The 20689-nt window shown below is 47.0% G+C and overlaps 1 protein-coding gene across 7 annotated transcripts in view; it reads right to left on the reverse strand.

Moving 5' to 3' along the window:
* Positions 1-20689, reverse strand: part of mbtd1 (mbt domain containing 1) — a 44348-nt gene that overhangs the window by 8537 nt on the left and 15122 nt on the right. For 4 of the 7 annotated variants that reach the window (XM_078401495.1, XM_078401492.1, XM_078401490.1 and 1 more), the window contains exons 7-15: positions 19797-19931; positions 17191-17279; positions 14443-14677; positions 12650-12705; positions 10431-10535; positions 7673-7820; positions 6565-6647; positions 5470-5704; positions 4652-4726 (exon numbers count right to left, since the gene is read on the reverse strand). In XM_078401495.1, coding sequence (XP_078257621.1) covers positions 4652-4726; positions 5470-5704; positions 6565-6647; positions 7673-7820; positions 10431-10535; positions 12650-12705; positions 14443-14677; positions 17191-17279; positions 19797-19931 — 1161 coding nt within the window. Of the gene's footprint in view, positions 1-4651; positions 4760-5469; positions 5705-6564; positions 6648-7672; positions 7821-10430; positions 10536-12649; positions 12706-14442; positions 14678-17190; positions 17280-19796; positions 19932-20689 lie in introns of all 7 variants that reach the window. The other 3 variants (XM_078401489.1, XM_078401488.1, XM_078401493.1) reach the window with 1 other exon arrangement.

The raw sequence follows: 20689 nt of genomic DNA on the forward strand, positions 1-20689 counted from the left end.
GAATGCTCAGCCTGTGCCTGAGCAGAGGGCAGGGTGAATTACACACTCGCACAGTTCCAGGGTTGCAGGCAGCAGGTTAACGAGTGCTCACTGGAGGTGCAAGCATGAACGGGATGTTAATAATATCATCTCCCGACTGGGGGAGATTCTGAATCTTTCAATGTTCAAGGCATTGGACACAGTGGCCGGGATTTAAAACCCTGCTGCTCTGTCTGGGGAAGGAGGATGGACATTTACCTCAGCGTGCAGCACTGTGCAACACTGGCTTCAACACTGGCTTCAACACTGGTTGAAAAGGAGCAATCTGTGGCAGAGTGCAGAGGAAACTCCGTCTACACTTTCACACCACACTCTCTCAGGGCAGGGAGCACCAGGTGGGGGACAGAAGAAATAAAACCTATGAAGTCGGGAGGAAAGCTTCCTCTGCCATGTGCTGACACATTGACCTGGTGATTCATGTCCCACGGTGCCAGTGTGTGCACTGCATGTTTGTGCAGGTGGGGGGGGGGGGGGGGGGGGGTGGAGGAAGGAGCTAGACAAAGGCAGAACCTGCTGCATTTTGAGCAGAAGGGGAGGCTTACCTTGGACATGCCTTCCGGCCATTCTTATTAGAGGAGGAAAAGGGAAGGGGTGACATGGGAGAACTGATGGATCAGTGATGATCACAATAAGCAGTAACCACTCTATCTTAACACATCGTTAAATACACAAAGGCCCAGGTCGTCTCTGGGCTGCTCCTGCACGCTCCACCTCCTCACCCTTGTGGACAGGGCCATTCCCAGCCGAGGCCCTGCATGGGAACCCGTAAAGAGGCTGCACACAGCAATGCGTGCAGCAGGTTTAAAATATTTTATTTTATGTGGCTGTGTGTCTTGTTGCTTTTTATTTAGTATGGCTGTATGGTTACTCAAATTTCACTGTACCGTAATTGGTACACGTGACAATAAACTGATCTTGAAATCTCTTGAAATCTTGAAGCTGTACTTCCAGGCCATTCATCTTCCCTGCAGCCTGGCAAGTCAACTTAGTAACATTTGCTGCAAACATTTTAAAGGCAGCAGCTGGCTCAAGTTATGTCACTGGTACAGTGAGAGGGGGACCATTGGATATTATTCAGCTGTGATCACAACCAGAGTCATCATTCCTGTCCTGCTTTCCCTCTCCCCAGAGATGCTGCCTGACCCGATGAGTTACTCCAGCATTTTGTGTCTTATCTTCGGTGTAAACCAGCATCTGCAGTTCCTTCCTGCCCATCCCTGTCCTTTCACACCTATTATCCCAACCTTCCCACCCAGAATGTTTGTCCAATTTCAACCAGCGGTGGCATCTCTCACGTACTCCCTCTCCAATGGCCAAGCACCCACACAGCACCGACTCTGACCCCACCATCTCTCAGCATAGTAACATCACAGGACCTTTATCACACAGCATGAGGAGTCTTTGTCAAAACAAACTGTCCTGTGCAGGGAAGGTGCTCTTTTGTTGGAGGGGGGCTAGTGGACTCTCCCACCTTGGGGTGCGTCTCCCTCCACTGCTCTAACACAGGGTGAAGGGCACAGTCACCATACGTCACGTCCTCCAATCCACACCAGTCCCACCCAGCAACCTGATCCATACATCAACATACACAGACAGTGGCTCAGCACAGTCCAGCCCGACAGGCTTTGGGAGAACCTTGGTGTGGAGTTTAATTTTATTCACAAGGTAAAGGCTGCAAACTGCTTGACTGTTTATTGCTCAACCCTGAGTGTTGGAAAGTGAAAGCCAACTCCCAAAGCAAGATACGTGCAAACAAATATAGAACACAGAACCGCACAGCACAGGAACAGGCCCTTCAGCCCACAACGTCTGTGTTAGCCCTTCAGCCCACAACATCGGTGTTCAACATGGTGCCAAGACCAACTCTTATCTCCCAGTACTTGATCGCCATCTCTCCATAATCCTGTGCCCATGTCTATTGCATCTGCCTCCACCCCCACCAGCAATGTGTTCCAGGTACCACCGTCTTCTGTGTGAAGAAGCTTGCCACCCTGTGTAAACGATTTAGACACCACAAGGCCAGTGAAGCACCTTAACTTCACCCAGGCAGATATTTCGAAATGGACTAAGATTGTTTAACGCATCGTCCACAAGGTAGCAGGCAACAGCAGCGATCAGTTCCCCACTCACAACCCTGGCACATTCATTACCCACTTTCCCAGGGCCTTTGTGTATTCCATGCACTCCCTGTACTGCCTCATGAAGTCTACTATTCTTACACTACGACTGTTGCACTTTGGCACATTTATAATTATGCTTATGAGAGTAGGATTTTACTGAATTGTATGCCCAACAACTGATTTCTCTGTAGCGAGGTACACGAGTCTATAAAATACCATCTCAACCACTCTTCTGCATCTCAGAACACTTTTATCTTCAACCTTTCCCACTTCATATTCTCACGCTTAACCTTTTCCACAATTCATTGACAACTTCTTTCCTGCTGGGCATTTCTGGCTTTTGTCACAGAGTGACACAGTGTGGAAACAGGCCCTTCACAGAGTGACACAGTGTGGAAACAGGCCCTTCACAGAGTGACACGGTGAGGAAACAGGCCCTTCACAGAGTGACACAGTGTGGAAACAGGCCCTTCACAGAGTGACACGGTGAGGAAACAGGCCCTTCACAGAGTGACACAGTGTGGAAACAGGCCCTTCACAGAGTGACACAGTGTGGAAACAGGCCCTTCACAGAGTGACACGGTGAGGAAACAGGCCCTTCACAGAGTGACACAGTGTGGAAAAGGCCCTTCATAGAGTCACAGTGTGGAAACAGGCCCTTCATAGAGTCACACAGTGTGGAAACAGGCCCTTCACAGAGTGACACAGTGTGGAAACAGGCCCTTCATAGAGTCACAGTGTGGAAACAGGCCCTTCACAGAGTGACACAGTGTGGAAACAGGCCCTTCATAGAGTCACACCGTGTGGAAACAGGCCCTTCACAGAGTGACACAGTGTGGAAACAGGCCCTTCATAGAGTCACACAGTGTGGAAACAGGCCCTTCACAGAGTGACACCGTGTGGAAACAGGCCCTTCATAGAGTCACAGTGTGGAAACAGGCCCTTCATAGAGTCACACAGTGTGGAAACAGGCCCTTCACAGAGTGACACCGTGTGGAAACAGGCCCTTCACAGAGTGACACAGTGTGGAAACAGGCCCTTCGGCCCAACTTGCCCACACCAGCCAACAATGTCCCAGCTATACTATTCCCACCTGCCTGCGCTTGGTCCATATCCCTCCAAACCTGTCCTATCCATGTACCTGACTAACTGTTTCTTAAAAGATGGGATAGTCCCAGCCTCAACTAACTCCTCTGGCAGCTTGTTCCATACACCCACCACCCTCTGTGTGGAAAAGTTACCCCTCGGATTCCTATTAAATCTTTTCCCCTTCATCTTGAACCTATGTCCTCTGGTCCTCGATTCCCCTACTCTGGGCAAGAGACTCTGTGCATCTACCCGATCTATTCCTCTCATGATTTTGTACACCTCTATAAGAGCTCCCCTCATCCTCCTGCGCTCCATGGAATAGAGACCCAGCCTACTCAACCTCTCCCTGTAGCTCACACCCTCTAGTCCTGGCAACATCCTCATAAATCCTTTCTGAACCCTTTCAAGCTTGACAATATATTTCCGATAACATGGTGCCCAGAACTGAACACAATATTCTAAATGGGGTCTCACCAACGTCTTATACAACTGCAACATGACCTCCCAACTTGTATACTCAATACTCTGACTGATGAAGGCCAAAGTGCCAAAAGCCTTTTTGACCACCTTATCCACCTGCGACTCGACCTTCAAAAAACAATGCACCTGTACTCCTAGATCCCTCTGCTCTACGACACTACCCAGAGGCCTACCACTCACTGTGTAGGTCCTGCCCTCGTCCGACATCCAAAAATGCAACACCTCACACTTCTCTGTATTAAATTCCATCAACCATTCCTCTGCCCACCTGGCCAATCAATCCAGATCCTGCAGCAATCGTTCACAACCATCTTCACTATCTGCAAAACCACTCACTTTTGTATCATCAGCAAACTTGCTAATCTTGCCCTGTATGTTCTCATCCAAATCATTGATGTAGATGACAAACAGTAATGGGCCCAGCACCGAACCCCGAGGTACACCACTAGTCACATGAATGTTAAAATTCCAGAATCTGCAGCATTTTGCCTGATATATCCCTCCTTCACACCCTGGTTCATTCATTATGAACAGTAAATTCTCTTGGTTAAGTCATTACCGGCCCAGTTCCAGTTCAGACTGGACAGTCAGTGATCAAACACTCACCAGAACTGTGCTCAGTTGACATACCGATCAAGTGAAAACAATCTTGTAGGTGTAGGACCTTTCACATTTTTGTCATCAATGAAAGAAAGTTTTTGGTGCTGTTTGAACGACCTGATTGAGAAAGAAGGAAGTGCCATAGCTGCTCATAACAGACATTGATCTGACTATGTCTTCAGAAACCTTCTGTGCAAAGTTACAGAAATGGCATTGATACTGGTGATAAAGGTAAATTATCATCTGATGTGTTAAAGACATTTGCTAATGACATTCATAATTGTCAAGATAAATAGGGGGGGGGATGACCAAGGTGCACCTACTTTTTTTGTGGCCCTTGTACTGGCTGGACTTTGCTTTCTTCTTCTTCATCACACTGGTCTGATTCTCTCTGGAGGCTAGAGACAGACGAAGGCCAGGTGAGAACGGCCCTGGACAAGCAAGCGTGACCCACAACATTTTAAACACAGCAGCCATCTTAATCAGCCAAACACATCACAACACTAGAGGCCAAACACCCCTTGAAGTTGTACAAGGGGAGTAGGGTTGCCAACTGTCCCGTATTAGCCGGGACATCCCGTATTTTGGGCTAAATTGGTTTGTCCCGTACGGGACCGCCCTTGTCCCATATTAGTAGGGTTGCCAACTTCCACGCTCCCAAATAAGGGACAAAGGGTGATGTCACCGCCCCGCGCCCCACGAGACCTCACCCAGCCAGCGGCCACGTGCTCCCGCTCCACCAATGGCGGCCGCCCGGGCGGGTGAGGTCACATGGAGCTGTGACGTCACCCTTTGTCCCTTATTTGGGAGTGAGGAAGTTGGCAACCCTAAAGGGGAGGCCGCACGAAACCACAGCATCACACAATTTAAAAGATCATGTCACGACGGTTGCCATTCCAGTCTTGTGGATGTTTATGCATGGGCTGTACACGAGTCAGGCTGTGGTAACCTGTGGTCAACCTGTCCTTGGATTGTGTTTCAGCAGTAGATGAGTTTTGACAGAAGCAATGTTAGGCCTTGTTCGTCAAGTGGAAATACATCTTGGCGATGGCACAGATTTTCAAGCCCAAGCTCATTCATTCCAGGGTGAAACATACAGAGAGATTGTGAATCGCCCAGTTGCCAGGATCAGATCACTTACACTGGGATGCTGGAGGTTGAAGCTGATAGCCGGTCAGTTCACACCAGCCGACCGGGTAGAGATCTGGAGATTCACAGTCGACCCACTGGTCGTACTCATCCTCCCAGCCATCAAAGTGTATCCTGAGGAGCCGGTGGACAATGCGAGTCACGGTGGCCACGCACACCAGTCGTGGCTCCATCAGATCCACCGCTTCCAGCTTCATGCCCACACGGAATCCGTGGTTTGGAACTTCCTGCGTTAGAAAACAAAGTTAGCAAGGGTCAGCTGGAAATCTCGTTTAAATATGTTTCTGTCAGCCCAGCTTAACATTGAGCTCCAGTTCATGTATTAGCAAACCACAGGAATATTTCACACTGCAGCACTTGTAGGCAGTCACACGTCACACTGCAATCTCATTCAACATCTGAAGCACGCAAGGTGTTCACAATCAGGCCACTATCAGCAGAGGGTACTCTGACCCATCTCCCTCCTCCTTAACCATGCACTGCAGAGAACAGTTGCCACAACGCAGAGATCCTAGTTACGATGGATAAACCCAATAGCGAATGAAGGACACATTTCAAGCCACCCATGTGTGTGGCCCTAATACATTAACTCAGTGTGAAACAATCAATTATTTTCACTTCAGAACGTGATTGTTGCCACACAAGTGATACAAGCAGCCATCGGATCCACAAACCTTCATCAACAGGCATCTCACACCATTAGGACTGGCTGCAAACTCAGCAGCTTTTAGCTAAGGTCACAATGTAAAAACATCCCAGACAAAAAACTACAGGTAGACACAAAATGCTGGAGTAATTCAGTGGGTCAGGCAGCATCTCGGGAGAGAAGGAATGGGTGATGTTTCGGGTCGAGACCCTTCTTCAGACATTTTGTGTCTACCTTCGATTTTAACCAGCATCTGCAGTTTTTTTCCTACAAAAAACTACAGGTATGTACAAGCCTCATAAAGATCAGAATCTCAACACAAAATAACAGTTTTCATGGTATCAGCGCAAGGTTAAAAAAAAAGCTCCATAAATGACTCTTTAGAAGAGATAGAGTATGAAATGATAGAACTGATTGGCATTTTTGACAGTGTGCTCTTACCTTGTTGAACAGTTTGACTGGTGCAGCAACAGAACCCGTTTCCCTCAGGTAATCAAACCATTTGAAAGGTATTTTGGAGTAACCTGCAAAATAGACACTTTATGAGTGTCAGCAGATTAATCACCACCTGCCTGAATGACCGACCCACTATCGTTCACAAAGAGCTAAATCACAAACATTGATAATAGACACTCAAGATGATATTTGGGCAGGTGACCAAAGGTTTGGTTTTAAGGAGCACTTGAATAACAGAGGAAGCGATCGTGAGGCACAGCAGTTCAGGAGGGAATTCCAAATCTTTAGGCACAGCCAAAAACCAGGCCGCAAGGACATGCACGGAGCTGGGACTGGAGATGTGTAAGTACCGCAGAATGGGCAAGGTTCAGGCAGGAAAAGCCAACGCGATGGAACAACTTGGAAACAAGGCGGCGACTTGGGAATTGTTGAATTAGGAACTGGCGTAGTGTGTCAGATGTGAAGAGTTCAGGGAATTGGACGACTCACTGAGTTAAATGAGCAAGGACAACAGATAAACAAGGACAACAGGGTGGCAAGGTGGCGCAGCGGTAGAGTTGCTGCCTTACAGCGAATGCAGCGCCGGAGACCCGGGTTCGTTCCCAACTACGGGCGCCGTCTTTACGGAGTTTGTACGTTCTCCCCGTGGGTTTTCTCCGAGATCTTCAGTTTTGTCCCACACTCCAAAGACATACAGGTATGTAGGTTAATTGGCTTGGTAAATGTAAAACTTGTCCCAAGTGTGTGTGGAATTGTGCTAATGTGCGGGGATCGCTGGATGGTGCGGACCCGGTGGACCGAAGGGCTAGTTTCTGTGCTGTGTCTCTAAACGTGAATGTGACACAATCCCAAGTTTACAGAAGGTAGAACACAAAGCAGAACACCCAGTGAATTGGAGGGAAGAATGGGGATGAGGGGTTTCGGCACCAGATGATATTGATACAAGCTTGCACGCATTGAAGGACAAGCAGATCACAGAGCATGAAATCTTTGCAATGTCAGATCTGCTCGGCCTTGATCAATCACATCATGCTGAGTTTCTACATGTCAAAGTGTACGAGTTTAAACCTGGGCCTAGTGACAGAGGCATCACCTCGGGGTGGCGTGAGCTCAATTTTGTTAATTTCACAGAATCCAACGGGAAAGATTGACGGCGATGTGGAGTGATAGCAAAACCAGTCAGAGCCATCGGCTGCCTCCGACCCATCGATCCCAATCATCAGGTAGCCCTCTGCCAGCACCTGAGGAGAGAAAGGAATTCACCAAAAGGAGAACAAAAGTACAAAAAGAAAAGGTTAACACAGATTACACACGTAGATGCATATGGTGACTTTGCCTCTCAGTACAAATCAGGACAACCAAAGCAGCCCCACTTCACAAAAGGGAACGAGTCAAAGTGTTACAGAATCTCAGTCTAGTACCATCAGGACAATAGTATCAAGGAATTGAGATAATCTGCCACGAGCCATTAGTTTAATGGACCTTGGTGGCTCTGCTTCATTTTCATGGAAGGATTTGCACCTTGACATCGCGTCAGCACAACGTTGCTGCCAATAGCAGCAAAGATCTGCAGCAAAGTACACTCACACCTGAGGCACAACACACCTGAGGCAGTGCCACAACACACCTGAGGCAGTGCCAAGCCTAGTGCACGCAGTTCCACAACACACCTGAGGCAGTGCCAAGCCTAGTGCACGCAGTGCCACGACACACCTGAGGCAGTGCCAAGCCTAGTGCACGCAGTTCCACAACACACCTGAGGCAGTGGCACAACACACCTGAGGCAGTGCCAAGCCTAGTTCACGTAGTCCCACAACACACCTGAGGCAGTGCCAAGCCTAGTGCACGCAGTGCCACGACACACTTGAGGCAGTGCCAAGCCTAGTGCACGCAGTTCCACAACACACCTGAGGCAGTGGCACAACACACCTGAGGCAGTGCCAAGCCTAGTTCACGTAGTCCCACAACACACCTGAGGCAGTGCCAAGCCTAGTGCACGCAGTTCCCTCATGAATGCAGGAACACAGTAAAAGCACAGAGGCCAAGTCTCTTCCGGCTTCTGTTCATAGTGGGTTGCTTATTCAAAACTGCACATTCTGCTATGAAATGGACAGGAGTCTAAAGTGGGAATGGTCTCGTCACCGCCCCAAAGAATAAAAATATTGATAAAATATATTTTTTAAAACAACAATTTACAAAAACAGATGAACCCAAGACTCAACAGTAATAATATTTGCCAGCTTGTAATCTCTGGCGCTCGAGCTAAAAGTGGGGTGGGGGGTGTTGGGTTATACGACCTCCCTAAATGAGGTTTACCCAAGTAACCCACTGGCAGCAGAAGCAAGTGTCGTGCCTCCAAGTCATAGTTACATGCAGCACTTTCAACGTAAAGCATCTTAACATGGAAACGCACGAGTTTTGAGATATCCTTTCTACCTGCAAACAGCTGTTTATTTGGGCTGTCAAGATCTCTTGATAATGCACCCACTACAGCCAGCTTCCTCACAGCAGGTGCCACAGGTTGGACAGGTGAAAATATTGAACTACACCCTTCATAAATGGATTTTTACCCCAGATATCAAAAGCTATTTCACATCTGCATCAAGACAACAATGAGCCTGATAGGGCAAGGCAGGAACTGACAAGTGTCAGCAGTTAATCCTGCCCTCGCTCAGACCTTTACACCGATACCATCACCGAGATGCCACAGATCGGCAGAACCCACATACCCAGTACTGTGGGTAGACACAGAGTGCTGGAGTAACTCATCGGGTCAGGCAGCATCTGTGGAGAACATGGATAGGTGATGTTTCACAGAGTGCTGGAGTAACTCAGCGGGTCAGGCAGCATCTCGGGAGAGAAGGAATAGGTGACATTTCGGGTCGAGACCCTTCTTCAGACTGATGTCAGGGGACGGGGCTGGGTCCCGCCTGAAACGTCACCCATTCCTTCTCTCCCGAGATGCTGCCTGACCCGCTGAGTCACTCCAGCATTTTGTGTCTACCTTCCATTTAAACCAGCATCTGCAGTTTTTTCCTACCCAACACTGTGGAGTGATGGCTCATACACACCACTGCGTACACTAGTTGTGAGAAACAGCAAAGTGTAGCAGGGCAACTTGAGCAACATGATCTCAAACTCATTGTAGCTGATGTTTTCAGTCACAAAGAGGAAACTTGGTTTCCATAACAGTGGATTGGTGCATTTGGAGCTCGTGATGTAACCTCTCCTACATCGGCAAGACCAAGCGTAGACCAGGCCATTATTTTGTACAGCCCCTGTATTCTGTCCACAATAACCATCTATAGCTTCTAGTGAATCTGCATTTCAATTCCCCTTCCTATTCCCAGCCTGTCCTCGGCCTTCTCCACAAACGCGAAAAGGCTAAACACAAATTAGAAGAACAGCACGTCAGATTCCACTTCGGTAACTTGCAACCCAATGGTATGAAAATAATATTTTGAAATTGTCAGATTACCCACGACCCCTACTCCTTTTCCTCCCTGGTTTTCTCTCCCTTTGTTCGCTTTTTACTGTCCCTCCATCTGCTCCCCATCCTTACTCAATCACCCCATCATTCCTCCCCCCACCCCCTGTTCAACTGGTCTCACATATCACCTACCAGTTGCTGAACCACACTCCTATATACGGGCCATCTTTCTTCTTCCCTGCGCCCTGCCATCCCCCCATACTGATGAAGGGGGAATCCAACACGCAGACATGTACTCTTTGCCTCCACAGATACTGTTTGACCTGAATTCCTCCAGCAACTTATTTTTTACTCCAGATTCCAGCATCTGCATCTAGCGATGAGACAACATACAAGTGACAGCATGGAATGGAGGGCTCACCTTTCTGACAGTTGCTACACAGATGGCAGAAAGATTCAGAGGGTCAATTGCTTCCAGTTTCATCGCTTCCTGGAACCACTCTCCGCTTTGGTCAACATCCTTTACCTAAAGGTTGAGAGATTCATTGCAATCACACAAATCAGCAAGCCATTCTTTGAAATGGATCCTCGTTACATGAACATGGCCCATTCCATGTCACCCCAAGGTGGTGCTCGGAAGGTAGGCACAAAATGCTGGAGTAACTCAGCGGGTCACCCATTCCTTCTCTCCAGTGATGCTGCCTGACCCGCTGAATTACTCCAGCATTTTGTGTCTACCTTCGATTTAAACCGACGTCTGCAGTTTTCTTTCCTACGTGTGTTGCACCAATTCAAGGCCAGTTAAAAGCCAACTACCCAAGTGTGGAGGCTGGAGTCACACAGAGCAGAACAACAGGTTTTGTTTTAGTTTTTCCAAAAGGCCACCAATGAGCCAGTTGAATTAAGATGATTTGACAGCAAAGACATATTATCCAGATGTTTAAGATCATTTCAAATTATTAGGCGAGTAATTTATCTCACTTTATCTGGATTATCTCTTGCAATAACAAATAGACTCTTCTTTAAGACACTCATTTTAATCAACTTAAGTAGTGGACAATTAAAGGGCCCTGAAGCATAAGGCACTCTACAAGATCCTTAGCTACCATTTATGGACTACTAGACCAAGTGAACCCGTTGGGCCCAAACCTCTCCTGCATTGGTACAGCACCTTCTCCCCCTCTTCCCCCCCACATCCCCCTCAACCCCCCTTATCCTCCCTCCCTCCCTAGGAGATAGCTTAAAAATATAACACCGATTTCAATGAAACTTCTTCCATTAGCACCAAAGGGACGACGGTGAGTAAGGTGGGCCTAAGTATTGCGCTGTCATGTACCGTTTTGGCTGTAGTTCAGGAACAAACATTTAGTATATAGAAGATAGATGGCAATGCCAGTGGACAACCTAATTACCTGCACAGGTGAAACAAAGGTCCGTGCACCTGCAGTAAAACCACTTGCTACAGATTTCCAGATCAGACTAACACCAAGCCCCCACTACCCTATCACAATCGTGAACTCAGTTATCCAACACGTCTCAGATCTATATTGTCTTCATCTTCAGTACCAGAATGACAAAAATGTGCTTTTCTCTGTTTGAGAATCTTACCCCAACTTAGAGTATTCAAATATTCAGTCTTTCATTAAAAAAGCCCCTGCCTTTTAAGTCACAATTTTTCCATTCAGAAAGATAAGGATTAATGCATTACCTTTGTACTTTCTAAGAAATAAACATCTAATCTACAAAGACTTTGATTAATTTTCAAATTGTAACCAAACTATAATCCACTGCAAACAGTAATACGCATCTAAAAGTAATACTTCAGCCGAGGTTCACTTGCAGTGATTGTCACTTCTGGAAAATCCAGTTTGTCCCGTGGCATTTACTTCGGGAGGGCTTGTGTACAGAAATAGAGATGTAATGCTGAGGCCTCTATAACGTGCTGGTCAGGCAGCATTTGGAATATTCCAACATTTTGTGAATACCTTTGATTTGTACCAGCATCTGCAGTTATTGTCTTACACTACCAGGAATGTGTGGGTTCACATATAATGAGTGTTTGACAGCACTGGGCCTGTACTCGCTGGAGTTTGGATAAATGAGGGGGGACCTCATTGAAACATTCAGAATAGTGAATGGCTAGGATAGAGTGGACGTGGAGAGGATGATTCTACTAGTGGGAGAGTATAGGACTAGAGGTCATAGCCTCAGAATTAAAGGACGTTCTTTTAGGAAGGAGATTAGGAGGAATTTCTTTGGTCAGAGGGTGGTGAATCTGTGGAATTCTTTGCCACAAAAGGCTGTGGAGTTCTAGTCAGTGGATATTTTTAAGGCAGAGAAGGATAGATTCTTGATTAGTACGGGTGTCAGAGGTTATGGGGAGAAGGCAGGAGAATGGGGTTAGGAGGGAGAGTGAGAGATCAGGCATGATTGAATGGCAGAGTAGACTTGATGGGCCAAATGGCCTAATTCTGCTCCTATCACTTATGATCTTATAAAACACGTGCAGCTTCAAAATCTGAATAATGCATCAAGAAAGTCACTGGGGTCTTGATAGTGGCCGAGCCTAAATCTAAACAGTACATTTTACCTGGAACTCCTCGACATTGTTCAGCATTAAAGACTCCAAAAAAAACCTACCTTTGCAAATAATTGTGCAGAAGCATCACAGTGGCCTTCTTGTTTCTTTGAACCATCTAGATGCAAAAGAAAGTTTAAAATGTAATTAAATCCACAGGGTGGCAGGCAATCAAGGGATGCAAGGGATGGCAATATTAAGTTTAAAGAAATGCAACGCCAAACTTGAATGAAAGTCAGTGTTGCTGCCAGGCAAGAGAGCAGACGCTCTGTAGCACTTCCCCAGAACGGGGAAGCTTACAGCCAACGACTGCATAACAAGCTCAGTCATTCCAGGCTTCAGCTGCGCACACTGGAAACCAGACTAAAACTCCATAGTTAATGCAACCAGCAATCCCTCCCTGACTCAAGAGTGTTGGAGCGTCGAGTGACTCAAGAAGCTTGGCAGGGCCTGTAAACACAAACACAATACACACACGTCCCCAGCCCCTTGTCCTCTTGTGACTTTCACCTTTTATTTCCCTCAACCTTTTGACTTGATATATTTTGTAATTGTACTTGAGAGCTTGATTATCACAGATCAACGTCTCATTAGTTCACCAATGACTAACATGCATGAGTACAGAATTCCTTCAATGTCTTTTGGGGGGGGGGGAGGATGGTGTCCTTTATTGCCTATAACTGAGTGGGGGGGGGGGAAAGTTTAACCCAAGCCAGGCCTGGAGAGAAGGAACACGGCGTTTAAGGGCTGGTTAATCCAGCTAGAATTCGCAGGCCGAGGAGCTTCAGAACCCCAGCCAGAGACGCGGTGCGCGGTGGACGGGCCCAGTACCCACGCCGCCTTCATGCTGCCAGCTCTCTCTGTTCCCACATCATGTGGCACCAGCTCACTGGGTAACTGGCAGAGGTGGGGGTGCGGTGCAATGGGAGCCTCAGTCTGTTCTAACCAAAAGCCACCAGGGGGCGCCGGCTGCACAATGATGGCCTCACCTACAGACTGTCTGTCTGTCTGTCTGTCGCTCTCAAACTTTATTTGCTATTTTTGGTAAGATTTTTTAAATTTGTGTAAATGGTCTCTGGTTTGTTTTATGTGGGGGGCGGGGGAAACTTTTTTTCAATCTCTTACCTTGCCGGAGATGCGATTGTTTTGCGGGTCGTATCTCCGGTTTGCTCTGCGGCCTAACATTGTGGAGCTGGGGACCTTGCCTGGGGCTGACTTTGAGCCCCCGCAGGACCATGGACCTACCATCTGAGCATACGATTCCATGCCTGGATCGACGCTCCAACTGCGGCCTGCGGACCTTAACATCAAGGAGCTCACAGTCTCAGGTTGAGACCGGTCGGGAGCTCCAAAAGCCGCACAACGTTCGACTGGTCTCGACCCGGGGTAGATCGCTCGGAGCGGGGGAGCTGAGACCCCCCCCCCCCCCGATACAGGAGCTTGATCGCCCCGACGAGGAAGGCCCGCTGCCAGCTACAGGAGTCAAGATCGTCCCGTCAACGGAAGGTTAGAGGCCCCCGACCGCTGGAGGACAAAGAAGGGAGAGATTGAACTTTTTTTGTGGAGGAGTCACTGTGGTGGATGTTCATGTTAAAATGTATTTTGTGTGTCCTGTTGCTTTTTATTGTTATGATGACTGTACGGCAAATGAAGTTCCTCGTATGTTGCAAAACATACTTGGCTATTAAAGTATTATTGTGATTGTGATAGAGGTCTGTTATTGCCTGGGTTACTGTACTTTTCCCTCATCTAATGGTGCAGAATTCAAGGGCATGCAGGGCTGACCATGGATGACAGAATAAATCTCCATCCTGTCGTTTCCAAAGAAGCAAAAGGCTTTGAACCCGACTCTTACCTGATCGTTTGAATCTATGTCCAATATTTCGTGACCAACCAGTGGGGTGAATGAGGGGGCTCAACATATGACACCAGAAATCGTCGGTCCCATCGTCACACTCTTCATAAATCAGCCGCAAACGACCACCCACTATGCTTTCAACAACTGCTATTCTTGTTCGGCAGAGGTGTGTCTTATCCACCACCTCTACACGCATGGCAGTTTTGAAAGGATACTGCGTGCTCTCGACAACCTGCAAAACACATTGACATCACTGATGGGAAGCAATCTGCTTCATCCACATTGCTTGCTTTGAAGCACACCAATGATACATACGCACTAGCTGCTGGTGCCCACTGCTGCCCAGAGTCACAAACCAGCGTTAATGGTCTTGCTCTCAAATGCATCATCAATACAGGGTTATGACAGAAGCTCTTCATTTTACACCAGTCAAAGACTTTGCACCAGTCATAAAGTCCTATCTAAATCTACAACTAACATGAGGGGAGTTATTAATGGCTTGGATTACAAGAGTGGTGTAGGAGCCATTTATGTTTCGGCTAGCTACTGTTGGCATATTACATTATTTTGTCTAGATATATCTTGCAGTATTATTTTGAACACTTGGCGCGGTCATTAGATGCACAGGGTGGTGTATATATAAGGGCTTAGGGGACAGGAAGTGGCAGACATAGGGAGGGAGAGCATATGGTTCTCAACAGATATGGGGCAGAGCAGCCAGCTACAACTTGCATGCGGAATAAGAAAAGCTTGGTACGTTCATCTCCTTGTTTGTACAACTACTTCAATAAACAACCAATTAAACTGGAAATAACGACTGGACGATCTGTTCTATTAGGTCTGCGTAAGATTACTCCTTACCTGTGTAATAATGGCAAGTGGAAAAGTCGGAAAGTTGCCATTACAAGTGGTAAGTAACCAACCTTACGCTATCCTACGCTGGATAAACATTAACAATCCATGGACAAGGACAAAGTCCAGAATCATCAAATGTTGCAGGACTTGACATGGAAACCAAGGACGACATGGAATCCATGGCCTTGATACAGAAACCATGGCCCTGACACGGAAACCATGGGTATGACACGGAAACCATGGACATGACACGGAAACCATGGGTATGACACGGAAACCATGGACATGACACGGAAACCATGGGTATGACACGGAAACCATGGAATGACATAGAAACCAAGGACATGACACGGAAACCAAGGACACGACACGGAAACCATGGACACGACACGGAAACCATGGACTTGACACGGACACCATGGACACGACACGGAAACCATGGAATGACATAGAAACCAAGGACATGACACGGAAACCATGGACACGACACGGAAACCATGGAATGACATAGAAACCAAGGACATGACACGGAAACCAAGGACACGACACGGAAACCATGGACACGACACGTAAACCATGGACATGACACGGAAACCATGGACATGACACGGAAACCATGGACATGACACGGAAACCATGGACATGACACGGAAACCATGGGTATGACACGGAAACCATGGAATGACATAGAAACCAAGGACATGACACGGAAACCAAGGACACGACACGGAAACCATGGACACGACACGGAAACCATGGACTTGACACGGAAACCATGGACACGACACGGAAACCATGGAATGACATAGAAACCAAGGACATGACACGGAAACCATGGACACGACACGGAAACCATGGAATGACATAGAAACCAAGGACATGACACGGAAACCAAGGACACGACACGGAAACCATGGACACGACACGTAAACCATGGACATGACACGGAAACCATGGACATGACACGGAAACCATGGACATGACACGGAAACCATGGACACGACACAGAAACCATGGAATGACATAGTAACCAAGGACACAACACAGAAACCATGGACATGACACGGAAACCATGGAATGACATAGAAACCAAGGACATGACACGGAAACCATGGACACGACACGGAAACCATGGAATGACATAGAAACCAAGGACATGACACGGAAACCAAGGACACGACACGGAAACCATGGACACGACACGTAAACCATGGACATGACACGGAAACCATGGACATGACACGGAAACCATGGACATGACACGGAAACCATGGACATGACAGGGAAACCATGGGTATGACACGGAAACCATGGAATGACATAGAAACCAAGGACATGACACGGAAACCAAGGACACGACACGGAAACCATGGACATGACACGGAAACCATGGAATGACATAGAAACCAAGGACATGACACGGAAACCATGGACACGACACGGAAACCATGGAATGACATAGAAACCAAGGACATGACACGGAAACCAAGGACACGACACGGAAACCATGGACACGACACGTAAACCATGGACATGACACGGAAACCATGAACATGACACGGAAACCATGGACATGACACGGAAACCATGGACACGACACAGAAACCATGGAATGACATAGTAACCAAGGACACAACACAGAAACCATGGACATGACACGGAAACCATGGAATGACATAGAAACCATGGAATGACATGGAAACCAAGGACACGACACAGAAACCATGGACATGACACGGAAACCATGGACATGACACGGAAACCATGGACATGACACGGAAACCAAGGACAGACTGGCAGCACAACAGCATTAAAAGAAACACGTACAACATAGGCTTGCACGATAAGGAACAGTGCTAATGGGATTGGAATGGGAGTTGGGCAGCCTACCTGCGAACAGAAGTCAGGAGGAAGAGTCTTTGCACCGGTTAATCTTTTCACAAGGAAAGCTTTCCAGTTGGTATATTTATGTTGGATCGCTGGAAAGGTAAAAGAGCGAGAATTACACAAGATATGCAATATTTAGGAAACACAGCATTGATGCATTTCATTAAAAATAAGTCAAGTTCAACAGAATACCCATGAATAAAGCAGAATGTGCCTGCATCCGAATGAAAAGGTTGGCCGTTACTAGAAAACAAGTCTTTACAAATGCATTTGAGATGGTGGACGTATCTAAAGTAAAATGTTATCGATTAAAATGGTCCAAGAATGGCGGAGGAGTTTGGATGTGAAAACAGACTGAGTAACCCACTATAAAGGAGCTCAGTCATTCCAGGCTTCAGCTGTAGAACATAGGAACAGGTGCAACAAAGAACCAAAGTACGGGTGTTGCAAACGTCACAAGATTCTGCAGACGTTCAGAAAGGTATTATGGGGCCGGGTCATGGTGCGCCATCGAAACAGAATGAGGATTTGAATTCAATTTGGAGAGGCAGGGGGAGCTGCCAGAGCCCAACACCAACCTGTGATGCAAGTTTGGAATGGAATGAAAGCCTGAAAGGCAAAGCAGTCCAACCATATTGACACCACGGCCAAGAAATAATGCCATGCCTCTACTTTCTTAGAAGCCTAAAGAAATTCAGCATGCCTCCAATGACTCTTGCCAATTTCCACAGAGGCACCACAGAAAATATCCCATTGGAATGCATCATAATTTGGTTTGGTAACTGCGCTGCCCAAGACCGCAAGAAACTAAAGAGAGTTGTGGATGCAGCCCAGTCCATCGCACAAACCGGCTTGACCCCATCATTTCCATCTATACTGCACAATGCTTCAAGATAGCAACAGCATATTCAAGAACCATTTATAGCCCGGTCAGTCCCTCTCCTCTCCTCACATCAGACAGAAGGCATAAAAGTTTAAATGCACATACCACCAGATTCAGGAACAGCTCCCTCCTCCCCATAACAGTCCCAAAGACAATCCTAATCTGAGCTAAGGGTGTGGTCCTAATCTCCCAGCAGACCCCATTTCAGCCCTTTCACTTTTATTTTTTGCACTTGTAACACTATTCCAAACTCATGGTTATTATGCCCTTCGCATGACCTATTGTACTTACATATGGCGTAATTGCACTTATGTTTGATATGATATGATATGGTTTTTCATCATATCTCTGTAAATAAGATGATAATAAACCACTAACTGAATGAAATACCCGCCAGCTGGTGATAGTGCAAAAAATGAAGTGAGAACTAGGGTTGCCAACTGTCCCGTATTAGCCGAGACATCCCGTATTTTGGGCTAAATTAGTTTGTCCCGTACGGGACCGCCCTTGTCCCATATTAGTAGGGTTGCCAACTACCTCACTCCCAAATAAGGGACAACGGGTGACGTCACCGCCCCACGTGACCTCACCCAGCCAGTGGCCACGTGCTCCCGCTCCACCAATGGCGGCCGCCCGGGCCGGGAGCACGTGGCCGCTGGCTGGGTGAATTCACGTGGGGCACGGGGCGGTGAAGTCACCTTGTCCGGTTAAACAGGAATTAATATCTCAGTCGCCATGCGACAGACAATATTTCAAAGTTTGTAACTTCAGCAAGGAGAAAGTAGGGAACAAATAATGCTTTAATATTTCATAGAACAGGGATGACAAGGCTAAAATCTAGAAATTCATGCAGTTAAGTGAAGAATATAGGTTGTCACACACAAAGTGATTCCCTTTGAAAAGAATGGCTTCAGAGTTGGATTTCTTCACTTAATTTTGATAATTCAAAGAATAATCCTACAATCAAAATGCGAAAGTAGAAGGCTCACGCTGGAATTGGCAGAATCTACTCCCGAGTTTGAGTTATTTTGGAGAGATAAGGGGCAGCCTTGGCCACATCAAAAGTGATCACGTGACTTCGTGAAGCAACCACTGCAAGATAGATGTAGCGTCGTTGTTGCCAATTACAAATGAACAAAAGCATGATTTGCACTGGCAAGGGTAGAGCGACAAGAGTTTCAAAAGGTAACATGTCAGGCAAGGCAGATTAACAGTGGCAGCACAGATAAATCACAGGCATCATTCACTGCATGTTTTTTGTTGTGCACAGAGAAAGAAGCAGCAAGTAGATAGAAAAGCCTATCCTGCTCAACACTCTTCAGTGTTTCATTTCCACAAACAATGACATTTGCAGACAAACTTTCCTTGAAAAACACGATGAAGATTAGCAGAGTTTTAGACAAGGTGAAGACAGACACAAAATGCTGGAGTAACTCAGCGGGACAGGCAACATCTCTGGAGAGAAGGAATGGGTAAAGTTTCAGGTCGAGACCCTTCTTCAGACTGAATTTTGTATCTATCTTCGGTTTAAACCAGCATATGCATCTTCTTCCTGCATGTTTTAGATAAGGTGCAGGAGAGATAGGCCTTTTCACCAGTAATCACTGTTCATTCACCATCCCCTAATATTCAGGCTTCAGTATGCTTTGCAGAATCAACCATGTGGAGTCTTGTGCAGGAAGATAGCAATACTAACAAGAGAACTGCAATTATACAGAGCACTTACTGCGAGGAGTTACCAAAGGTTTGCCACTCGTTGCACACCAGCCAACTGGATGAACTTCAGAACCGCATATGTTACACCAAAAGTCGAGGCTAGAATCATTGTCAAAGCCTTCGTATCGAAGCAAGGCCTTATAACCTGCCAGAGAACAAAAATATCCATTTGAGTCAGACACAAAATCTCAATGTCTTGAGAAAGGTTAACAAGGAACACATGGAGTAATGGTGGCAAAGCCCGGATCTCCAGTGCAGACTGGACCAACTTAAAGGGCTGCTTGAGAATAAGGACGAGATCTGCATCGTCCATCAAAGATCACACCATCCGGCTAAATACCAACAATACTTGTCGTGCTTCAGGAAGGCACAGGTCCCTCCCCACACATTTTCAAATCCATTTCTAAGCCACTGCTGTACAGTGAACATATACTTCCATCCAGTTCTTAGTCCATGGAAATTTATTTCGCATATTTATGGGGACAAAATGATCAAGGATTTAAACCCCCTCAAATTCTCCACTCCCCTGACTAACTCTAACCTCTCCCCTCCTGAACGTACAGCCCTCCACTCTCTCTGCAACAACCCTCTCACCCCAGTGATGACCCCTTCTCCCGTCTCCAGCGGACCCCCTCCTCTTGGACCCCCCCCCCGGTTGGCCAACTACCCTCACTACAACTTTTCATCTCCAACTGCCGGCGTGACATTAACCGCCTCAAATTCTCCACTCCCCTGACTAACTCTAACCTCTCCCCTCCTGAACGTGCAGCCCTCCACTCACTCTGCAACAACCCTCAACTTTAGATAGTTCCTCTCTTCCCCTCCACCTTCCCAGTTCTCCCTCTATCTTCCTGTCTCCACCTATATCCTTCCTTTGTCCTGCCCCTGACATCAGTCTGAAGA

Source organism: Rhinoraja longicauda, chromosome 6, assembly GCF_053455715.1.
Source record: "Rhinoraja longicauda isolate Sanriku21f chromosome 6, sRhiLon1.1, whole genome shotgun sequence".
In the NCBI taxonomy this organism is placed as follows: Eukaryota; Metazoa; Chordata; class Chondrichthyes; order Rajiformes; family Arhynchobatidae; genus Rhinoraja; species Rhinoraja longicauda.